This window comes from Astyanax mexicanus, chromosome 16 (assembly GCF_023375975.1).
Source record: "Astyanax mexicanus isolate ESR-SI-001 chromosome 16, AstMex3_surface, whole genome shotgun sequence".
NCBI lineage: Eukaryota > Metazoa > Chordata > Actinopteri > Characiformes > Acestrorhamphidae > Astyanax > Astyanax mexicanus.
Window position 1 is genome coordinate 5,067,501 of NC_064423.1, and position 18,584 is coordinate 5,086,084.

The window sequence follows — 18,584 nt, forward strand, 5'->3', positions numbered from 1 at the left end:
TGCACTCTACAGACTCGGGTTTCAGGATCGCCAACATGGAGGAAGATTTTGGCTTCATTTTTATTGAATGAATGGGAACAGCGACACGGCGTCCATCTTTTTTTACAGTCTCTGATTACCACTAATACAAATATAATATTTGCTCCTTTGCACGGGAAGAGACAGTTATAATAATAGTAAATCAAGTATCTGATAACCATCTGACGATGTAGCCAGGAAAAGGGAAGTTGGGAATGACTTCATAAAATATTTTAATATTACTCTAAAAAACTAATTTAGGACCACTTTTGCATTAAAAGCTCACAGCACCATTATTAAGTTTACGTATTTAACACAGTACTTGTGTTTTCTGTATTTTATAAACCAATGTTCAACAAAACAATGTTACAGTTCTACACAAGCAAAAAAAAAGAACTGTTTAAACAGGGCAAAATCAGGGTCATTTATCCCACATGCCTACAGTTTCATCATAAATACAGTACTATCTAGACAGTCTGTTAGTCATTATATCAGTAACTTAACGTGCATATCAATTTGGGAAACTGCAAAATGCAATGCTTAAAAAATGAAACCCAAATTATATTTTAAGTCTGTGGCTTTTTTAAGACCTTTGGGGGGTTTTAGATGTTTTTAAACAGATTTAAGACTTTTAAAGATATTTAAAGCATCTGCAGTTACCCTGAAGAAAAAGAGGAAGAAGAAGAAGAAGAAGCACTGCAATTGCACCCTGTAGTACAGTCTGTTTATGCAGTCCTCTTAAGTATAAAGAATACAAGTGTTTATATTGCACCGCTGCCTCGATTTCCCCTCTAAACACAGCCTTTCCACGCTACAGTTATAATTAGCTCCTGCAGGACTGCACTATATGAACACAGAACACAACACCCAGTAAAGCTGTTTGTTATCACAGTGACAGTACGCACAGCTTTTCTGATCCTGTGTTTTAAATCTGATTCTTTGCTTGGTCAGTGCTTGGTCTCTTCTCTCCTGTCAGTATTCACCTCCTGCCGCCGCAGCATTCCTGCACTTATACTGGCCCAAAGGCTCATAGGATCTTCTGATGTCATCTGTTTTTACTTTGTTCTGTCATAACCGATGTGGTCAGCTCAAGAGTCAGGGAGCAGATGTTGAGATGAGGAATCTGCTGCCATACGAAGCCTTTCCACAGCTGTCCATTCAGCTCTGGAGTGAAAATGAGGGCAAAACCTGTGCTCTCTCTCTCTCTCTGACTCTGGCTGCTGATGGTGAAGCAGTATGACCTGGGATTCAAGTTCTCGATTCAGCATTTCACATTTGTACCCTACAACTTATTTTCGAGTGTCATCCTTCCCTTGGAACTGAGTTAGAAGTGGAAGTGGTTAAAGGTCTCATTCCATCATTTTTAAATTCATTTTAAAAATGTCTAGTTGTGTCTAGTTGTGTAGTATGAATGAAGCCATGTGAGCCGTGAACTTTTTTTTTGTGAAAAAAAGTGCTCTGGTGTTTCTGTTTAACCCTGCTTTAGATCACTGGATTAGTGGTCTCTGAAGAAAGACAGGATTTGGCTCTTGCTCATAAATATTCATACATGCAAATATATCACCTCCGATTGGCTAACAGTACAGCAGCAGAGAATGCCTACCTCCTGGCTTCCCCAACAGTCAATTTTACAGCTCTAAAACTCGAAGGACAAAATGTTTTCAGAGATACAGCCTTAGTTATAAAGACAGAAAGTTAACCCTTAAACTTAAATGTCAGACTTGAGATATCAATGTTATCAATGCCGTGGTGCGAGTGCAAGTACGTCAGACTTGGTGATTCAGTGTTTGGGCAGTTTTACCACATCGAAGCCCCAGATTCCGGTCTATATCATAAAATCCGACGTGAATGGCGCCCGCTTTGACCGGTGTTCTTTCGAGTTGAACTGCCCTGTCAAACCTTGCTTCCCTAGTGTATATGAAAGGTCTCGGTAAAACGCAGAATCAACCGGAGATCCGATTAAAACCTACAGAGCAAACAGAGCTGTGAGCTCCTCCTTACCTATGCTCCTTCTGCTGTAGCCCGTGTTCAGCGCCACCCATGTGCGTTCCTGATCTAAGGTGGGCGAGGCCATGTAGTTACTGGTTAATGTAAACACCCTAATGTCTCTCTGATCAACTCGTATTTCTGAGGATTTTCTTTTACTAGCTACTGCAGACAAAAGGTTTCATATCAAGCCTCATATACAACTTAGAGATACTGATAATATTTCACAAAGAACAAGAAAAAGTGGATTTTAGCGGAAGGAGACCTTTAAAATCCTCCCACTAAGAAATGGGACAACACCTTAAAGAGCCACTAAACCCTGAACCATATTGTTTCAATTAATAGCTGAAAAGTGTTCATTTGAAGCAATAAAAAATACCAGACCTGCTGAAAAATTTTCTAAACATTTCCTAACCTAACCCTGCTGACGTCCATTCATCTGCGTCTCAGCGCTGTCAGAGGCACACTGCTGCAGCTGCAGCTCAGCCAATCAATCAGCTCTCCCTCCTGCCCCGCATCTAAACCCATACATCACCCAGTGCCCCTCCCAAACTACCCCTCCCATTTTTTTTCCTTTTTAAATTTGAGCTGAGGGTAGAGTCAGCTAAAATTAGGGTACTAGTACTAGTAATGCCCTCTCTACTGGACCCCTCTGGTCCAATCCACAAACAGCTTACATATGTATTTAAAGTCATTGTCCTGTTTGAAAGAGCCATTGTGTGAACATTTCTACCATCTAGCTGATGGCTTGAAGAGCTTTATTTTTTCAATCCACTCTGTACAATCTACTAGTTTCAAAACTGGTAAACTCAGAGCATGATGCTACCGCCACCAAGCTTAACAGTTGGTAGAGTGCTGCTAGGGTTCAATGTCTCACTTTTCACTCTTTCAAACTTTTCTACAGAAAGCTTTTAGGCTTATTCTTTACATTTTATGTTTTTATGTGGTCAACTGGAGTCTTTGAATTGTTAATATTGTTTCTTTAGTACTTTCTCTGGACTGCAACCTCCCAATCAAACCACGGTGAGGTCAAACTCAGTTGATGATCATTTCCTTTCAGCTGAGGTTGACAGCTTTCTTTCAGATTTTCCAGCAGCGGCTACTTCCCCCAATAACTGATGTTAGTAGCAAATTAAGTTTGGACTGATGATTTTGAAATCTGCAGATGTTAAGAAACGGCTTGGAGAAACATTTCTGATTTGTGTAAATCTGTGACCATTTTCCTCAGATCTGCACTGAGCTCCATTGTTCTGTGTTTCAGTCAATCCAATCAGTGCTGTCAAACAAAGGCTTTTTTGTGGGCACAAGAAGCTGCCAGCTGCAGTCAATCATGATCACTAACAGGATTTATACTGAATAGGATATTCTGGAACTACCAGCACTACTGGATGAACAATCTGAGTGAGTGTATAAATAGTCACATCAGAATATTATGACCACTGTTTTGTTTCAGTTACACTTTTTAGTAAAGCTGCACGATATTGGAAAAAAAATACATTGCAAATGTTCTTTTTTCGACGATATATATCGCAATATTAAACAATGCAGGGCCCATGACGTCACCAGCCCAGACCCCCATCACACGCTGTCTCGCATCCAGATCGATCAAGAGCTGAATCAGTGCCGTGCTCTTAAAACCCGAGCAAAACAACCGTAATCAATCCTTCAATCCGGCATTTAAATGGCTTTTGAAAAGGTAAGTAAGAGTGTTTGTTTTTCTGGGATTAAAAACATGAATTCAGCTGTAACTGGAAATATCTGCGCTTTTATAAAACTGTGCTGGACTGAGGTGCACAGCTTTCCACACGTGCTCACGTTTACAAGCACGTGCCCAAACATGTAGATGGAGGCCATGTGGTTACCTCGTGTTTACTCCTGGCCCCTCCCCCTTCCTCGCGCTTCTCAGGCAGCAGCAGCCTGTCACTCACACAGACACAGAGACAGCGCTGTGTATCTACTACTTGTGTCAAGAATTAAAACATTACAACATGATGTGTTTGATTTAAATACGATGCGATGTGACTATTACACATGCGCTCATCGCAATAATGATGCTTAAAGGATATATCGTGCAGCCTCACTCCCTAGGCCTTATTTTAGTGATCTACATCGCATTGGTCAGTTGCGGATCTCACAGCTAGATTTAGGGCGCGTTGGTGTGTCTTTGGTATCGTGAGTTCACGAAAAATAAGCCTAGTGCTGCTCAAAACGTGCAAAAGGCATGAACCAATTCTCTTAATTTATAATGGGTGTGTTTAATTTTTTGTGTTTTGTGAAATAAACCAATCAGTGTAGAGCAGGTGAGCTCTGACTTTTGCACGTTCGTATCTTAACAGTGTAACAGTTCGGTGCTTTTGTGCGTCTCAGCAGAGACAGATACTGAGCTGCTGGTTCACACTGTGAAGACACACCAGCAGCTCATTTAAGGGAACAATAATGTCATTTTATTTCTTATTCTGTTTATTGTTGAGTCAAAAGTCAGGTCTGTGCTCTGCAGTGCGTCCATATGTGTGTGTGTAACGAGTTGGGGTGCACCTAAAGCACCGGGAGAACCTATAGAAATGGACGGCTGAGAGTTGACTGTTGTCCGGGTTTTAATCAGTCAGTGGAGCGCCTGTGTTTTCCACCAACAAAATATATAGAAACACTCCAGAAATTACATGAACACACCTCACTTCCAGAACACCACACGCAACAGTGTAGATTTATTATTAAACTCTGATGCTATTTTAACAGCGCAGCAGGAGCAAGGCGTGAAAATAGACTTGTGACTGTTAAGGGTGTACAATAGGGCCCTAAGTCTGTCTTATCATCTCCATTGATCATATATGAGCACTTTGAAGTTCTATAATAATGATTACAGACTGTAGTTGTGTATCTGTTTCTCTTCATACTTTATTATTATCCTCCTTCACCCTGTTCTTAAATAGTCAGGCCCCTACCGATATTATTTGGGTGGTGGGTCATTATCAGCACTGCAGTGAAAGTGGCATGATGGTGTTGTTAAATGCAGCAATGCTGCTGGAGTTCTTAAACATTGTCCACTCTATAAGATATTTCTACCTGGCTTCTCCATCTTATAGATGTAAAATCAGTTGTGCACAGTAGGGGTGGGCAATATGGCCCTATAATAATAATTACAATCATGATATGTCATGGTATTTTTGCGATAACGATTCTCTTGGCGATATGACAAAACACTGAATTAAAAAAATATATATTTCAACAATGCACAACTGCAATAAAATAAAAGATTCATTTTATTTTATTCATTAATTTACACCCTTAACTGAGAAGAATTTTATCACATTTGTAACAGAAGTCAATGATTCAGAATGTTATGATACTAATAATAATGCACTTCAAATATCTCCATATATCCAGGATTAAAGTAAAATAAATGATACTGTACAGATATAATCTACAGTCTCTAGTAGATATATAATGGGAAATGGGAACAGTGTGAATTTTTTTGTTGTTGCTAAAAACAGTATAAAAGTAGTACCCTGATGTGATAATTAGGGGTGGGAGACAAGTCACCATATTTCAGGGTATAATATTGTTTACCATATTTTAAAAAGTTGGTGATATTATTGCATACGATACGATATGACACACTCCTAGAGCACAGTTACCCTGCGTTCACACTGGAACGCGACGAGTCGCTTGTGTCGCCTAGCGTTTGCCGCTTGTGGGCGTGTCAAGCTCAACGCCCGCGTTTATCATGGTCCAGCCTCCGACAAGAAAAAAGGCACAAAAAAGGAATCACTTGGCCACTTTATTCTCCAGCTATAACTCCCAAACTTGCTGGACTCTTGTGCGTTTCTGTGATTTAACTGCGCTGGAAACGCAGCCGTTCCCACAGACTGATGTGGGTCCACCCCGTTCAACAGAAAGAACAGGGAAAGAAACTAGAAATTCAGAGAGCAGGAGCTTGAGGACGTCGAACCGCCTTGTTTGTGATTGGTCCAAAGAAAAGCTAGGAGCCAATCGGGTTAGAATGTCGCTTCACCGCGTCATAACTCATTTGCATAAAGTTGAGAAAAATTCATCTCCGTGTCGCTTGTCGCTCTGTCGCTTTGTCGCTTGTCGCCTCTCGCGTGTCGCGGCGACAAATCGCGCCCTGCCATAGGAAATGAATGGTCGCCTGTCGCTTTGTCGCTTTCCAGTGTGAACGCAGGGTTAGTGTTGGTCATCCTCTAAAAGTCCATCCAAAAAGTCACAAGATCCTGACGACACAACTGACACCACTTCTCACCGAGTTCACAGAGCTAAAATAACCCATCTAGAAAAGGAATAGAAACACATGATCCCGTAGTTTTACTATTAGCATGTGTTATAAGTGACACATGATGAGAAGCAGACCACGTCTCGTGTCTGAAAACATTCAGGCAAACAGGATGGAGACGTTGTTTGGCGGTAGACCTTTGATGAAACTGTAAAGTTGGAAGATGGGTTCCAGGTGTGTGCTTGGTTTTGTGACATCACGCTGTATCAGAATCTGGAGCATGACATCACCGAGACAGAAACAGACCTTTGACTTCCTGCCTCCACAGGGAGGTTTGTCTCACAGCGAGCGAGCTACGAGCTAAACCCGCCCAGCCCTGATTATTAGCTCATATGGAGACGGAGAGCACAAGTGTTGTGACCGAAATTAAAGCACTACACCACATCTGTTCTGCACAAGCTCCAGAGCTGCCTGAACATAAAGGTAACGTTACCTGGCTGGCTAACCACCAATAAGAGCACAAAAACCACTACACTACACTACATTTACACTAATGTCAGCTAATGAATACAACTGCAAAGAACAAAGTTAGGGTGTGCTCACACTTGGCAATACATGCCCCCAAAGCACTGCTTGATTGACTAGTTTGATAGCTCTGAAACGTATTTTAATATCTCAACGTACAGGGGTTGGAACACCTGTACACTGAAAACACCTGTACACATTTTAGTGTGGGAGGTTTCATGGCTAAATTAGAGCAGCCTGGTGGGCAATCTTCATTAATTGCACATTGCACCAGTAAGAGCAGTAAGAGTGTGAAGGTTCAATTAGCAGGGTAAGAACACAGTTTTATTCAAAATACTGCAATGCACACAACATTATGGGTGACATACCAGAGTTCAAAAGAGGACAAATTGTTGGTGTACGTCTTGCTGGTGCATCTGTGACCAAGACAGAAAGTCTTTGTGATGCATCAAGAGCCACGGTATCCAGGGTAATGTCAGCATACCACCAAGAAGGACCAACCACATCCAACAGGATTAACTGTGGACGCTGTAAGAGGAAGCTGTCTGAAAGGGATGTTCGGGTGCTACCCCGGATTGTATCCAAAAAACATAAAACCACGTCTGATCAAATCACGGCAGAATTCAATGTGCACCTCAACTCTCCTGTTTCCACCAGAACTGTCCGTCACCACAATAAATGATTGTGCTCTAAAACCAGGTGTTTCAGTTTCATTGTCCGACCCCTGTAATTGTGCATTGATTATTATTGATTATATGCGTTGCATATAATCAGTAACAGTAAAGGATTAATTTGAGTTATAGGGAATTCACAATGTATCCAGCATGCCGCATGAATTCTCAGGCTCTGACGCGATACATCGGATCTCCTCTTTCCTGGGAATCTCTATGCCTGCTGCTGCTTTCTTGGCAGGATGGACGTTGTGCTGAATCTGAGGTTTCACTACCAGAATCCAGAACAGCCCATTTCATCATCTCTCCACATCCCTCCTTCCATTTTCCCCACAGAACATTTACTGAATTAATTCATGCCAGCCTAGTGGAGCCTTTTCACATTAACTTCAGTGTTACTGGAAAAAACTGCAAATAACTTTGTTTCTGTTAATCAGACCTACAGCACGATAATGAGACCGCAAGATCAGATAACAACTAAAAACTAACTTAGAGGACACCGACCATTTTACATTTTATGCAAAACTTCACAATAAGGAAACCTGCATAGAACCACCCTGACACCTCTCACCCGTAAACCCCAACCAGAGCAACACCCACTAGATCAGTTGAAGAAACGCCATTTTGGTCATTTTGGTTGAGAACCTCAAAACAGGACACAGCACAGGATTAGCCAGCAGACTTTGTCTGACTGAGGGATCTGTACCTACTGTCTGTGGCAAGATCTTTCCAATAATGAGTTCTGTGATTCTATCGCAGTTAAGCATCAACTAGCTTGTTTTTGTTTTGCAATTTAGTGTATTGTAAACACTCAGCTTAAAACATGTGGCCAGCAACAGCTTAAAAGATAAAAGATCTTAAACAGTTCATTCTGAAAGAGACTGAAACTGGTAAGAATAGGGCTGGTGAGATCCGTTTATGTGTGTGCAAAAAAACGTCGTGAACATTTTTGGTAAGACCATTTTTATAACCTATTTTTGTGTAAATAAGACTTATAATACGTCCCTTTTAATGATAAAGTTACTAAAAACATTAGAGCACTTCCTACTAGAGATTATGACAATCATTTATTGTATGATAGTAAATGTTCTTATTATATAAATGATATGCCTTTTTAAGAATATCAAACCTATCATTCATTCTTGAAACTTCGGCCCAACTGTACATTTAATTTCAGAGAGTAATTAATCCAGTTGAATTAAATGATACGCAGCAAAAAACTAATAAAAATTACTGTGGTGTGCATTATAGAGTATTTGAAAAGCAGATTTTAGGAATCGTGTGTATGTAAAAACATTAACATACAAGTTATATATTAAAAAATGACAAAGTATTGTTAAACAAGGTCTCATTCCATTGTTTTTTCATTCATTTTAAAATGTCTAGTTGTGGTGTCTAGAATAAATGAATGCCATTTGAGCTGGTTTTTATGTTATAACGTTGCTTTAGTCTGGTGGAGGAGTGGGGGGGACGGGGAGAAACGATAGAATTTCGACTCTTGCTCATGAATATTCATACATGCAAAAATATTGCCTCTGATTGACTAACAGCACTGTGGGACCAGGAGGAAGCTAGATGGACAACAGTTTTAAGCGTTTTAAACGTTATATGTTACTTTACAACATGTGTAATAAAGCCCTGCTAAGTGCAGTTCAGCCACTGACCTCGTCTTAGAGTCTCTGTAAAACACCAAATCCACCGGAGATCCTATTTAAACCTATAGATACTAACACACAGAGGTGGGTAGTCCCGTTCTGAAAGTAAAAATCCACCCTGCAACAGAGTCGCCCAGGCAGTTGGAACAAAACCCTGGGGTGGATTTTTACTTTTGACTAGTGTAAACAGAACTGTCCTACACATACACCTACCTATCTCAACTGTACTTGGGGCTGGGGTGTTCCTCCATAGACAAATTCTAACCATTTGTTTCTTACCTATGAATTACTGGGTAAAGCATATATATATGAAAAACACTGATGTGTTATTCGCACAAATAACACAGAAATTAATTGCAGGCTGTTCCTAGCGCTGTTAGTTAGCTCCTATCTGAAGAGACGGAGTCGCTGTCTGGCCGGGGTCATGAATACCAATTCACGGGTCCAAAGTATATATAAATTCAACAAACATTACAACACCACTACATGATCAATAATCCTAAAGCAGTAAACTACATCTGTTCCACACGAGCTCTCGAGCTGCCAAAACTAAAAAGTTTAAAGTGCCAAAAGTTGGATAAGATATTTAATGGATCATTTCTCCAGCAGAAGCAGCAGCAGCAGAATTCACAACTTGCAAACATTACAGCTGCACCACGCTGAAATCCATCCATGTTCAGCTCAACACAGAGACCCCCTGAGCTCCTGCTGAGAGTACACATGGTGGTGCAGCTCTTTATAGAAGGGTTTTCTTTTTTCGGTGGTTTTGGTGACCACCCCAGAGGGAAAAAGCTGTTTATTCTATTGGACCAAATCCCACATATTTCCACTGTCTTGTAAACACAGACGGAGAGGAGAACGGCCGTGACTCGGTGTTGTTTAATCGAGTGTTTACCCGTTTCAGAAAGCAATTACGATCCGCTCTGTCTAAACACAACAACTCCTAAAGAGGGTCGTATCTGAGGAGCGCTGGTTAACGGAGCGCCACACCCTGCAGCGAGGAGATTTTACGGATGTAAAAAAAGCAGAATCTCATGATTCCTGGTCAGGTTATCCGTGTCCATGCCCTTTATTCCCTTACGCCACCATCGTCTACCAATGAGCATTGGACCAGTGCTGTGTTCTTGCAATACTGAACGCCCCACTTCTTCGTTCCAAAAAAAAAAGTCCAAACCTTCCATAGTTTCCCCAGTTTAAGATGTACAGGGGTTGAACAATGAAACTGAAAGTTTTATGGCCAAATTGGAGCAGCGTGGTGGCCAATCTTCATTAATTGCACATTATTGCACCAGTAAGAGCAGTAAGAGTGTGAAGGTTCAATTAGCAGGGTAAGAGCACAGTTCTGCTCTAAATATTGCAATGCACACAACATTATGGGTGACATACCAGAGTTCAAAAGAGGACAAATTGTTGGCGCACGTCTTGCTGGTGCATCTGTGACCAAGACAGCGAGTCTTTGTGATGTATCAAGAGCCACGGTATCCAGGGTAATGTCAGCATACCACCAAGAAGGAACAACCACATCCAACAGGATTAACTGTGGACGCTGTAAGAGGAAGCTGTCTGAAAGGGATGTTCCACCAGAACTGTCCGTCACCGCAATAAATTATTGTGCTCTAAAACCAGGTGTTTCAGTTTCATTGTCCAACCCCTGTGTGTTACTGTGCTAGCTAGCTAAAGCTAAGGCTAGCCATATTAATAGTATAAATATTACCAAGCCAATTCTCTCTTCATTAACTGTCACAAATTTTTCAATAAGCCAATCTCTGCAGCTTTTACCTGATATTTCTACTTTTCCTATGGCAAAGAGAGTTCAGAAAGTCTGGATTTAAAACAGATAAGATAACATTGTCAGCTTTGTATTGCACTATGTTTGTTACATCTGTTGTCTACAAAACTTTTAATAAAAATCTGATTTAAAAAAAAATATATATATTTATATATATATATATATATATATATATATATATATATATATATATATATATATTACCCAGTCAGCCAATCTATCCAGATGAATGTTAGCAGAGAGAGACAGCAAGCTAGCTAAACCCGGTTCTACGACTATGACTTTATTAACCCTGAACTGGTTATTTTCTTGGTTTAACATTGAAACGAGTGGAGGGTTACATTAGTCATGCCATGACTCTTTAGATTAGCCTGTTTAGCTTAGCGTAGCTAGTTAATATCCTACCATGGGGAGCCTGGTCTTACAGGAGTGTACACTTTAGCATTTTAGCATTTAATGCTCATGTTAACATAATTTATTTGCCTGATTTGAAATTGCACTTTAATGTGGACACAAAAGTAAGTTCAGAACACTTTATTTAGTTTTTATTAGGACACTGGTTGAAAAGTAAAAAAAATTAAGAAGTAAGCTGTGCCCACGTAATTTATCTGGACAGATAAGGTTCAGTGAATCCTGCAAGGAGGACAGTAGTTCGACGAACTACAGTGTATTTTTCTACAGTAACTAACTAGATAGCAAGCTCTACAGCTATTTCCATTTCCATGGCTGGCTGGCTAACTCATTACACAATACACACATTACATCAAACAGCAAGACTTTTTTTCTAATTAACCAGTAAGGTGCTCTTGTCCTGTCAACAACTATCAGAGAGTAATCCAGCTCAGAATAACAGTTAGCATCGCCACCAATGCACTCCAGCACTCCAAGCCTGCAGAGTCCGGCTAAACACTGCCAACGCAACTGCTGTGTCTTTTAGCATCACAGCCTAAACCCAGCTGAGCCTGGCTGTTAGCATCGCTTCTACACAGCTTTTCAGAATACCATACAGAAAGGATATATACAATATATATCATATCAAAGATATTACAGCAATATATACTCAATCTAACCAGCGTGGTGTTCTTTACCTGTCAACAACTAACAGCGAGTAATCCAGCTTGAAATAAAAAATTTCACTCATTTTCTTGGATTTAATGAATCCAAGTTTAAATCTTATATTAAAAAGTTCCAAATACAAATAAGGGGTCTATGTCAAAATAAGAGTCACTAATAAAAACTAATAAAAACAGACTGTGTCAAAATAAGAAGCAGTGAAGCAATGTAGCAAATTCGTAACACAAATTCCTTTAAACTAAAGGGTAAAATTAAATCCGGTGATTTAAAAATTGTGATCTGATACGAACCGTGAGATTTGTGATCTGTTATATCACTTTATCTTATGTGAGGTAATGTATAACTACAGCAGAGCAGATTATTGATAGAATAGCACTTTATATAACCACAAAAATGTAATGAACTAACAAAAATCACTCCTTCAGTATTTCTACTGACATAAAACTGAATTATTATTGGTTTTGTACTAAAAGCAATAAATTATTTTGAAGTTGCCTGGGTTCGAATCCAACAAATACTAATCCATCACATTCGATCACATGACACTCAGTCAACAGGACAGCAGTGAACGCTGAAAAACACAGGACAGGGTCTTTAAGATCCACTGGCTGCACTCTTGTTCTCGGCGAGGCTGAGGATCCGTCTGGCGGATATGAAGCGTATGGGAGCCATTACAGCCTGCAGGCCAGCTGAGGAGCTTGGCCTCAGAAACGGACATTCTTGGCAAAAGACAAACTTTCCGAAGACACACTTTATGAAGAATAGACTAAAATCTGCTACAGGGAATCAGAAGCTACATTCAATTAATAACAACTGCTGTTTATCCAGCAGCTTTATCTGAGATATCACAGGTCCAGCTTAGCTTAGCTTTCTGCTCTCAGTTTATCACAAGCTGCACATTCTGTTAAGCAGTGTTTGAGCAATCTAATTTTCAGCTAAATACGGCAAAAAAATGCTACTTTTGGTGTTTGGGTGAAGAAAAGGAAAGAGTGAGGAAGAAGAGAAAATAATAATATATTTTGAATCATATTGCAGTGTTTCCTCTATCTAAAGATGGAGCAGGAAGAGACAACAAACGCCAGATTTAAGTTAATTAACCTATCTCTTAAAAAAAGACAAAAAAACAGCTAAAAGGTATAAGCAGTACAGGGTTAGGACTGCTGCACTGCTGAAGTTAATGTAAGACTTAAGCAGCACTGCTGAGGAAAGTGTATAATTAGAACAGCATGGTCAAAGAATTTTTTATTAGATTAGTACTGCAGAGGAAAATGTATGACTAAACAATCACTGCTAAAGTAAATGTATGATTAGAATGGCACTGTTGGAATGAATGTATGACTTGAGTAGCACTGCTGAGGTAAATGTATGCTTAGAATAGCACTGCTGAGAAAAAATGTAGGACTAAAATAGCACTATTGAGCTGAATTTATAATTAAAATAACACTGTTGAAGTAATTAAATGACTTGAGTAGCACTGCTGAGGTAAATTCATGATTAGAATAGCACTGCTAAAGAAAATGTATGACTGATGAACTGAAGACCAGTGTATGTAGTAAAATATGGGGTTTTTCCCCATTTAAAAAAAAGTTTTTTTTAAAACTGTGCGTCCCCGTCTCCATGACGACGAGATACACACAGCTGCCTGAACTCAGAGCTGGAGTCAGACTCTTATCAGACAGACGAGCCGAGAAACGCTCCAGCTCTCAGAACTGCACTCAGACTTGACAACTAATAGTCTTGGCCTCGACCTGAATTAACTACTAAAACTCTTGGTCTTCTCTTAGACTTGACTTTTATAAGTTTTGGTCTTAACTCAGAATTGACTACTAAATATCTTGGCCTTGACTCAGACTTTACTTTTAAAAGTCTTGGTCTTAACTCAGATCCAACTACTAAAAATCTTGGCCTTGACTCAGACTTGACTACTAAAAATCTTGGCCTTGACTCAGACTTGACTACTAAAAGTCTTGGCCTTGACTCAGACTTGACTACTAAAAGTCTTGGCCTTGACTCGGACTCAACTACTAAAAGTCTTGGTCTTAGCTCAGATCCAACTACTAAAAGTCTTGGCCTTGACTCGGACTCAACTACTAAAAGTCTTGGTCTTAACTCAGATCCAACTACTAAAAGTCTTGGCCTTGACTCGGACTCAACTACTAAAAGTCTTAGTATTGACTCAGTCTTGACTACTAAATATCTTGAACTCATACTATCTAAAATCTTGGTCTTGTCTCGGAGCCAACTTCTAAAACTCTTGGTTTTGATTTAGACTTCACTACTAAAAGTCTTGGTTTTGATTTAGACTTCACTTCTAAAAGTCTTGGTCTTGACTCAGACTCGATATGTCTTGGTTTTGCTCTTAAGTCAGATTTGACTTTAGCGGCATTGTGGGTAAATGTGTGGATAAAATGAAGAAAAAGAGCAGGACTAAAACAGTTTTAACTTAAGTTAAAAAGAACTCACATCTATTCCAGGATCACCAGCTTCTCCATCGTCTCCTTTGGGCCCAGGGGTTCCTCTGCTTCCCTGATGAAAAAAGCGAGTGTTGGTTAAGAGTCTCTGTCTCAGCGTTCTGTTCTAATCTCACACTGATATTCTGTTTACTTCTGCTGCAGCTGGACCAGGACAGCGGCCATAAAACTCTGATGACCTAAAACTGCCATCATTTCCTGACATGAGTCAGAAGATCCACTACAATATAACCAGACGTGCATCTGAAGAACTGAATAACATGCATAGCAGTGGGGCTTCACTGAACAATATATATATATTTAATATTTTAATCGATTCTCAATATTTTCATAGAGAACACAGTTTAGGGCATTATTCTGCATCAAAAAAGATTAACTTTTGTTTTATGTTTTATAGCAACTCTTTACTTAAAATAGAGTATTAATATCTTTACTAGACTAAAATCTTAAACTGGTTAATGATCCTTATCTTGGGACTTACCCAGAAAAATGAATACTCTAAATTGATCTGGTGTGTATTTGTGTGTGTGGTATGTATATAAGTTTGAGTGCACTCTTTCCTGTAGTGCTGAACGATTAATCGATTTTTAATTGAAATCACGATTGGAATGGATGCGATTTTTTAATTACAGGAGCTGCGATTTGAATTAGCCAACAGCCTGCTCTTCCAGAGACACGTCACGGCGTTACAGCACGTGTGCCATGACATAATCGCATTTGTAGTCCGTAGAGTGCTGGGGATTGTAGTCTTTGGGCTCATAGTCACTCCCGTGCTCAGCGGGAATGGTATGAAGCGCAGAATGAGCTGTGGCCGGCATGATAATAACTTTTTTTTAAATATTTATATCTTATCACTATCATAGTTCTGTCCAATAGTAAATAAAAGCTGTGAGAGCTTGATAAATGTGGTTTTGAAGAGAACGAAAATATAGAATAATACATAAAGCACTTTTTTTTGTTTGAAATTTAAAAATAAAACTGACAATTGCATTAATCTGAGAACCCTGGGAACACTTTATATGAAAAGAAGTTTATAATTATATTTGATAGATATGTTAACCACTAATACAGGTTTAGAGTTTAATAGATTAAAAATAATCAAAATTTAAATCGCAATACTCTGTGGAAAAATCGCAATTAGATATTTTGCCCAAATCATGCAGCTCTACTGTCCTGGGTAAAACGCTCTAGTGCTGGATGCAGTCCTCCAGGTGGACGGTTGTTTCCGGTTGCAAGTACGCTGTGCGCTATTGGCTGCTGCTTCTCATTGGTGTGTGGATGAGTGCTGAGTATAAATGGTTGTGCGTAAAAATGTCATTGTTATTTGCCTTGGGTTCCTAGAAAGGTGTTATATAAGTGTAACTTCACTCAGACATTCATTTACGATGAAATCACTGCAATATTATGTGGTGAAAATAATTAATCGAGTGATGAAGATGCAGAAAATTAATAAACTACATTAATAAATACTGGACATTTTTTTAATGGGTGCCATAATCTTTGGATTGCAACTATCTAATGTTAAGTTGCACAGGTAGCCCAGTTAATTATATATATATATATATATATATATATATATATATATATATATATATATATATATATATATATATATATATATATATATATATTATAATAAGTATCCTGATATATAATGTTAACACTATAATGTGTAGTTTATTAGCTCAGTTTATCAGTCGGATCCGGTGGAAAATATGCAATTTTAGGTTATTTTATTGTAGCTTACAGTAATCCTGCAATCCTACACTAATAAAAACAATTTAAAAATGAAATAGTTATTGACTGATCAGGTACTCCAGGGCAAGTTAAACATATATAGTTTTTTTTTTCTCAAACTTTGACTATATATCTAAGCTAGCTAACTCTAAAAATAAGCTAACTGACTGTTACAGGTTGTATTTTATTAAGCACACAGTGAGTTTCATCTGTGTGTTTTGATTCAGAGACGAGTCTTTTTAACCAGCTATCAGAAACAAGCCCACCGCTTCGCAAAAACAGATTGGCTGTGTCTCCTGAAAGGTGGAACTTTATCTTTGATCCGGCACCGTGATTTTTCATGCACACAGCAGTCTCCTTTTTAATAATACAGCTGAGCCGAGCGGAACGATTCGGGACTACTGGAAAATTATTCGTGACTAAAGCCCCAGAAGCCCAGGCCAGGCGACGCCCCTCTCACCAACCCTACTTAGAATGGCTGTTGGATACTTACAGGTTCTCCAGGATCTCCTCTGGGACCAGGATAACCCTAAGATACAGACAGACAGAAAGACAGACAGACAGACATCACCTACAGAAACAGAGCACATATTTTCATTTAATGTTGTATACATGTATGTATACTAAAAAAAATTTATACCTGGAAACCATGGCAACCCTCTGTTCCGTTTCCTTGTGGTCCATCTCCTCCCTGTTGATTAAATGTTAATGTTAACATTATTAGATATACAGCTAATTGTGGAAAGAGCCTTGTACCATTTATTTAACATAGACAGGAAACATGAATAACTCACCCTCTCTCCCATCAGACCTCTGTCTCCAGGGGCTCCTTTAATCCCTCTGGGTCCTTTAGGGCCCTAGTGCAAAACGTAAAAACGTGTGATGTTGCTGCAGCTGTGCCTGTAGATCCTGCTGTACACTTGTACACTGAAGGTGCATCACTTTTGCTCTCATAAAAGCTCACTTGGCGATAAATCTGGTGACTGCGCAGCCCAAAGTGTAGCAATCTGGCTAAATCATTCCTTATTCCTGAGCAGTGTTGGGAGTAACGGCGTTAAAATAAACGGCGTTACTAACGCCGTTACTTTTTTCAGTAACGAGTAATCTAACTAATTACTCTGACTGTAACTATAACGCCGTTACCATTTTCGACACTCCGTTACTGCACGTTACTTTAGCAGCTGAATGAACTTTTTTTTAACTTTGCGCATACAGACAAAGAGCCCTATCATACACCCCGCACAAGGCGTGTAGCGTGGCGCTTTGCCACCCGTCAACAGTCTATTTTTAGGCCTTGCACGCGTCCTTAAAATAGCGTTGGACTTTGGAATATATTAACACCGATGGGCGTGGTGGTCTGGGAATGATGTGTGTTGAGGTAAATTTCTGGCGTGTTTTTATCTTGGCGGCGGAAAAAAACTTAGCGCGATTGCTCACCCTGCGCTCCAAAATACTCCATACCATCACATCTTTACCACATAAAAATAAACCACACCCAGAGCCTTCAGCAATCAACTATGAAAAAATATATATACTTAAAAATCTGCACTGTAACTATAAATTATTATTAGTTATATTTATTTCTGTCAGTTATAAGGATTTATATTTATGTTTAGTACACAGACTAAATAACTGTAACTAGGCATTCTGCTGTTTAAAAATTTCAACAGATGCTTATTCTCACTCAAATGCTGGAGTTTTGAAATGGAAAATTAAAAGAGAAAATAACTTTGACTGAACATAAATTTATTTTAGTTAACTTTGCTATTATTTAACTGAATTTCACTTTTATATCTGAAAAACAAAGCACATTGTCAATCTGGCGCGTGGTGCTGCCCGTCAATTATATAAAACTTAAAACATTTGAAATACACAGAAATATAACGCTATATGTTAGCATTCGTTTCTTATCACCAGGGCAAATTTATTAAAATATTAAATATATTAATTCATGAATTAAAATCTGGTCCAGCGCTCTGAAATGTCAGGCACGCAAAGTGGTGCTTGGCGCAGCGGCGCGGCATTGCGCGCAGAATAACCTCTGTCTTCTAAAAAAAGTTTTAATAAATAAGATCTGACAAGTATACTAAAATTAATGTTATTAAACTTACTAAAGCCAACAAATGTACTGTTAATTAATAAAGAGAAATCAGGCAAAATGCGCTGCGCCTCTCTCTCTCTCTCTCTCTCTCTCTCTCTTTCTTTCGCAGCGCGGAGCTGAATTCAGCGCGAGGCTATAAATAATTTACAACTCAGTTCAGTTAAATAAAAATAAGTAAGGACCTGTAAGTTAATCAAATATTGTCAAATATAAAGGATAGGTTGAGGTTTTGGTGAGCTGTTTTCATGATTTGAAACTGAAACTAACCGAAACTTTTATTATTCTGCGCAAAAAGCCTGTGATTGTTTTAAATGAGTTTTTTAATGGAT

The 18,584-nt window shown here is 39.1% G+C and overlaps 1 protein-coding gene across 1 annotated transcript in view; it reads right to left on the bottom strand.

Moving 5' to 3' along the window:
• col6a1 (collagen, type VI, alpha 1) overlaps window positions 1-18,584 on the bottom strand; it is an 87,884-nt gene that overhangs the window by 27,243 nt on the left and 42,057 nt on the right. Inside the window, exons 22-25 of the mRNA XM_022669538.2 lie at window positions 16,949-17,011; window positions 16,795-16,845; window positions 16,648-16,683; window positions 14,410-14,472 (exon numbers count right to left, since the gene is read on the bottom strand). Coding sequence (XP_022525259.2) covers window positions 14,410-14,472; window positions 16,648-16,683; window positions 16,795-16,845; window positions 16,949-17,011 — 213 coding nt within the window. The remainder of the gene's footprint in view (window positions 1-14,409; window positions 14,473-16,647; window positions 16,684-16,794; window positions 16,846-16,948; window positions 17,012-18,584) is intronic.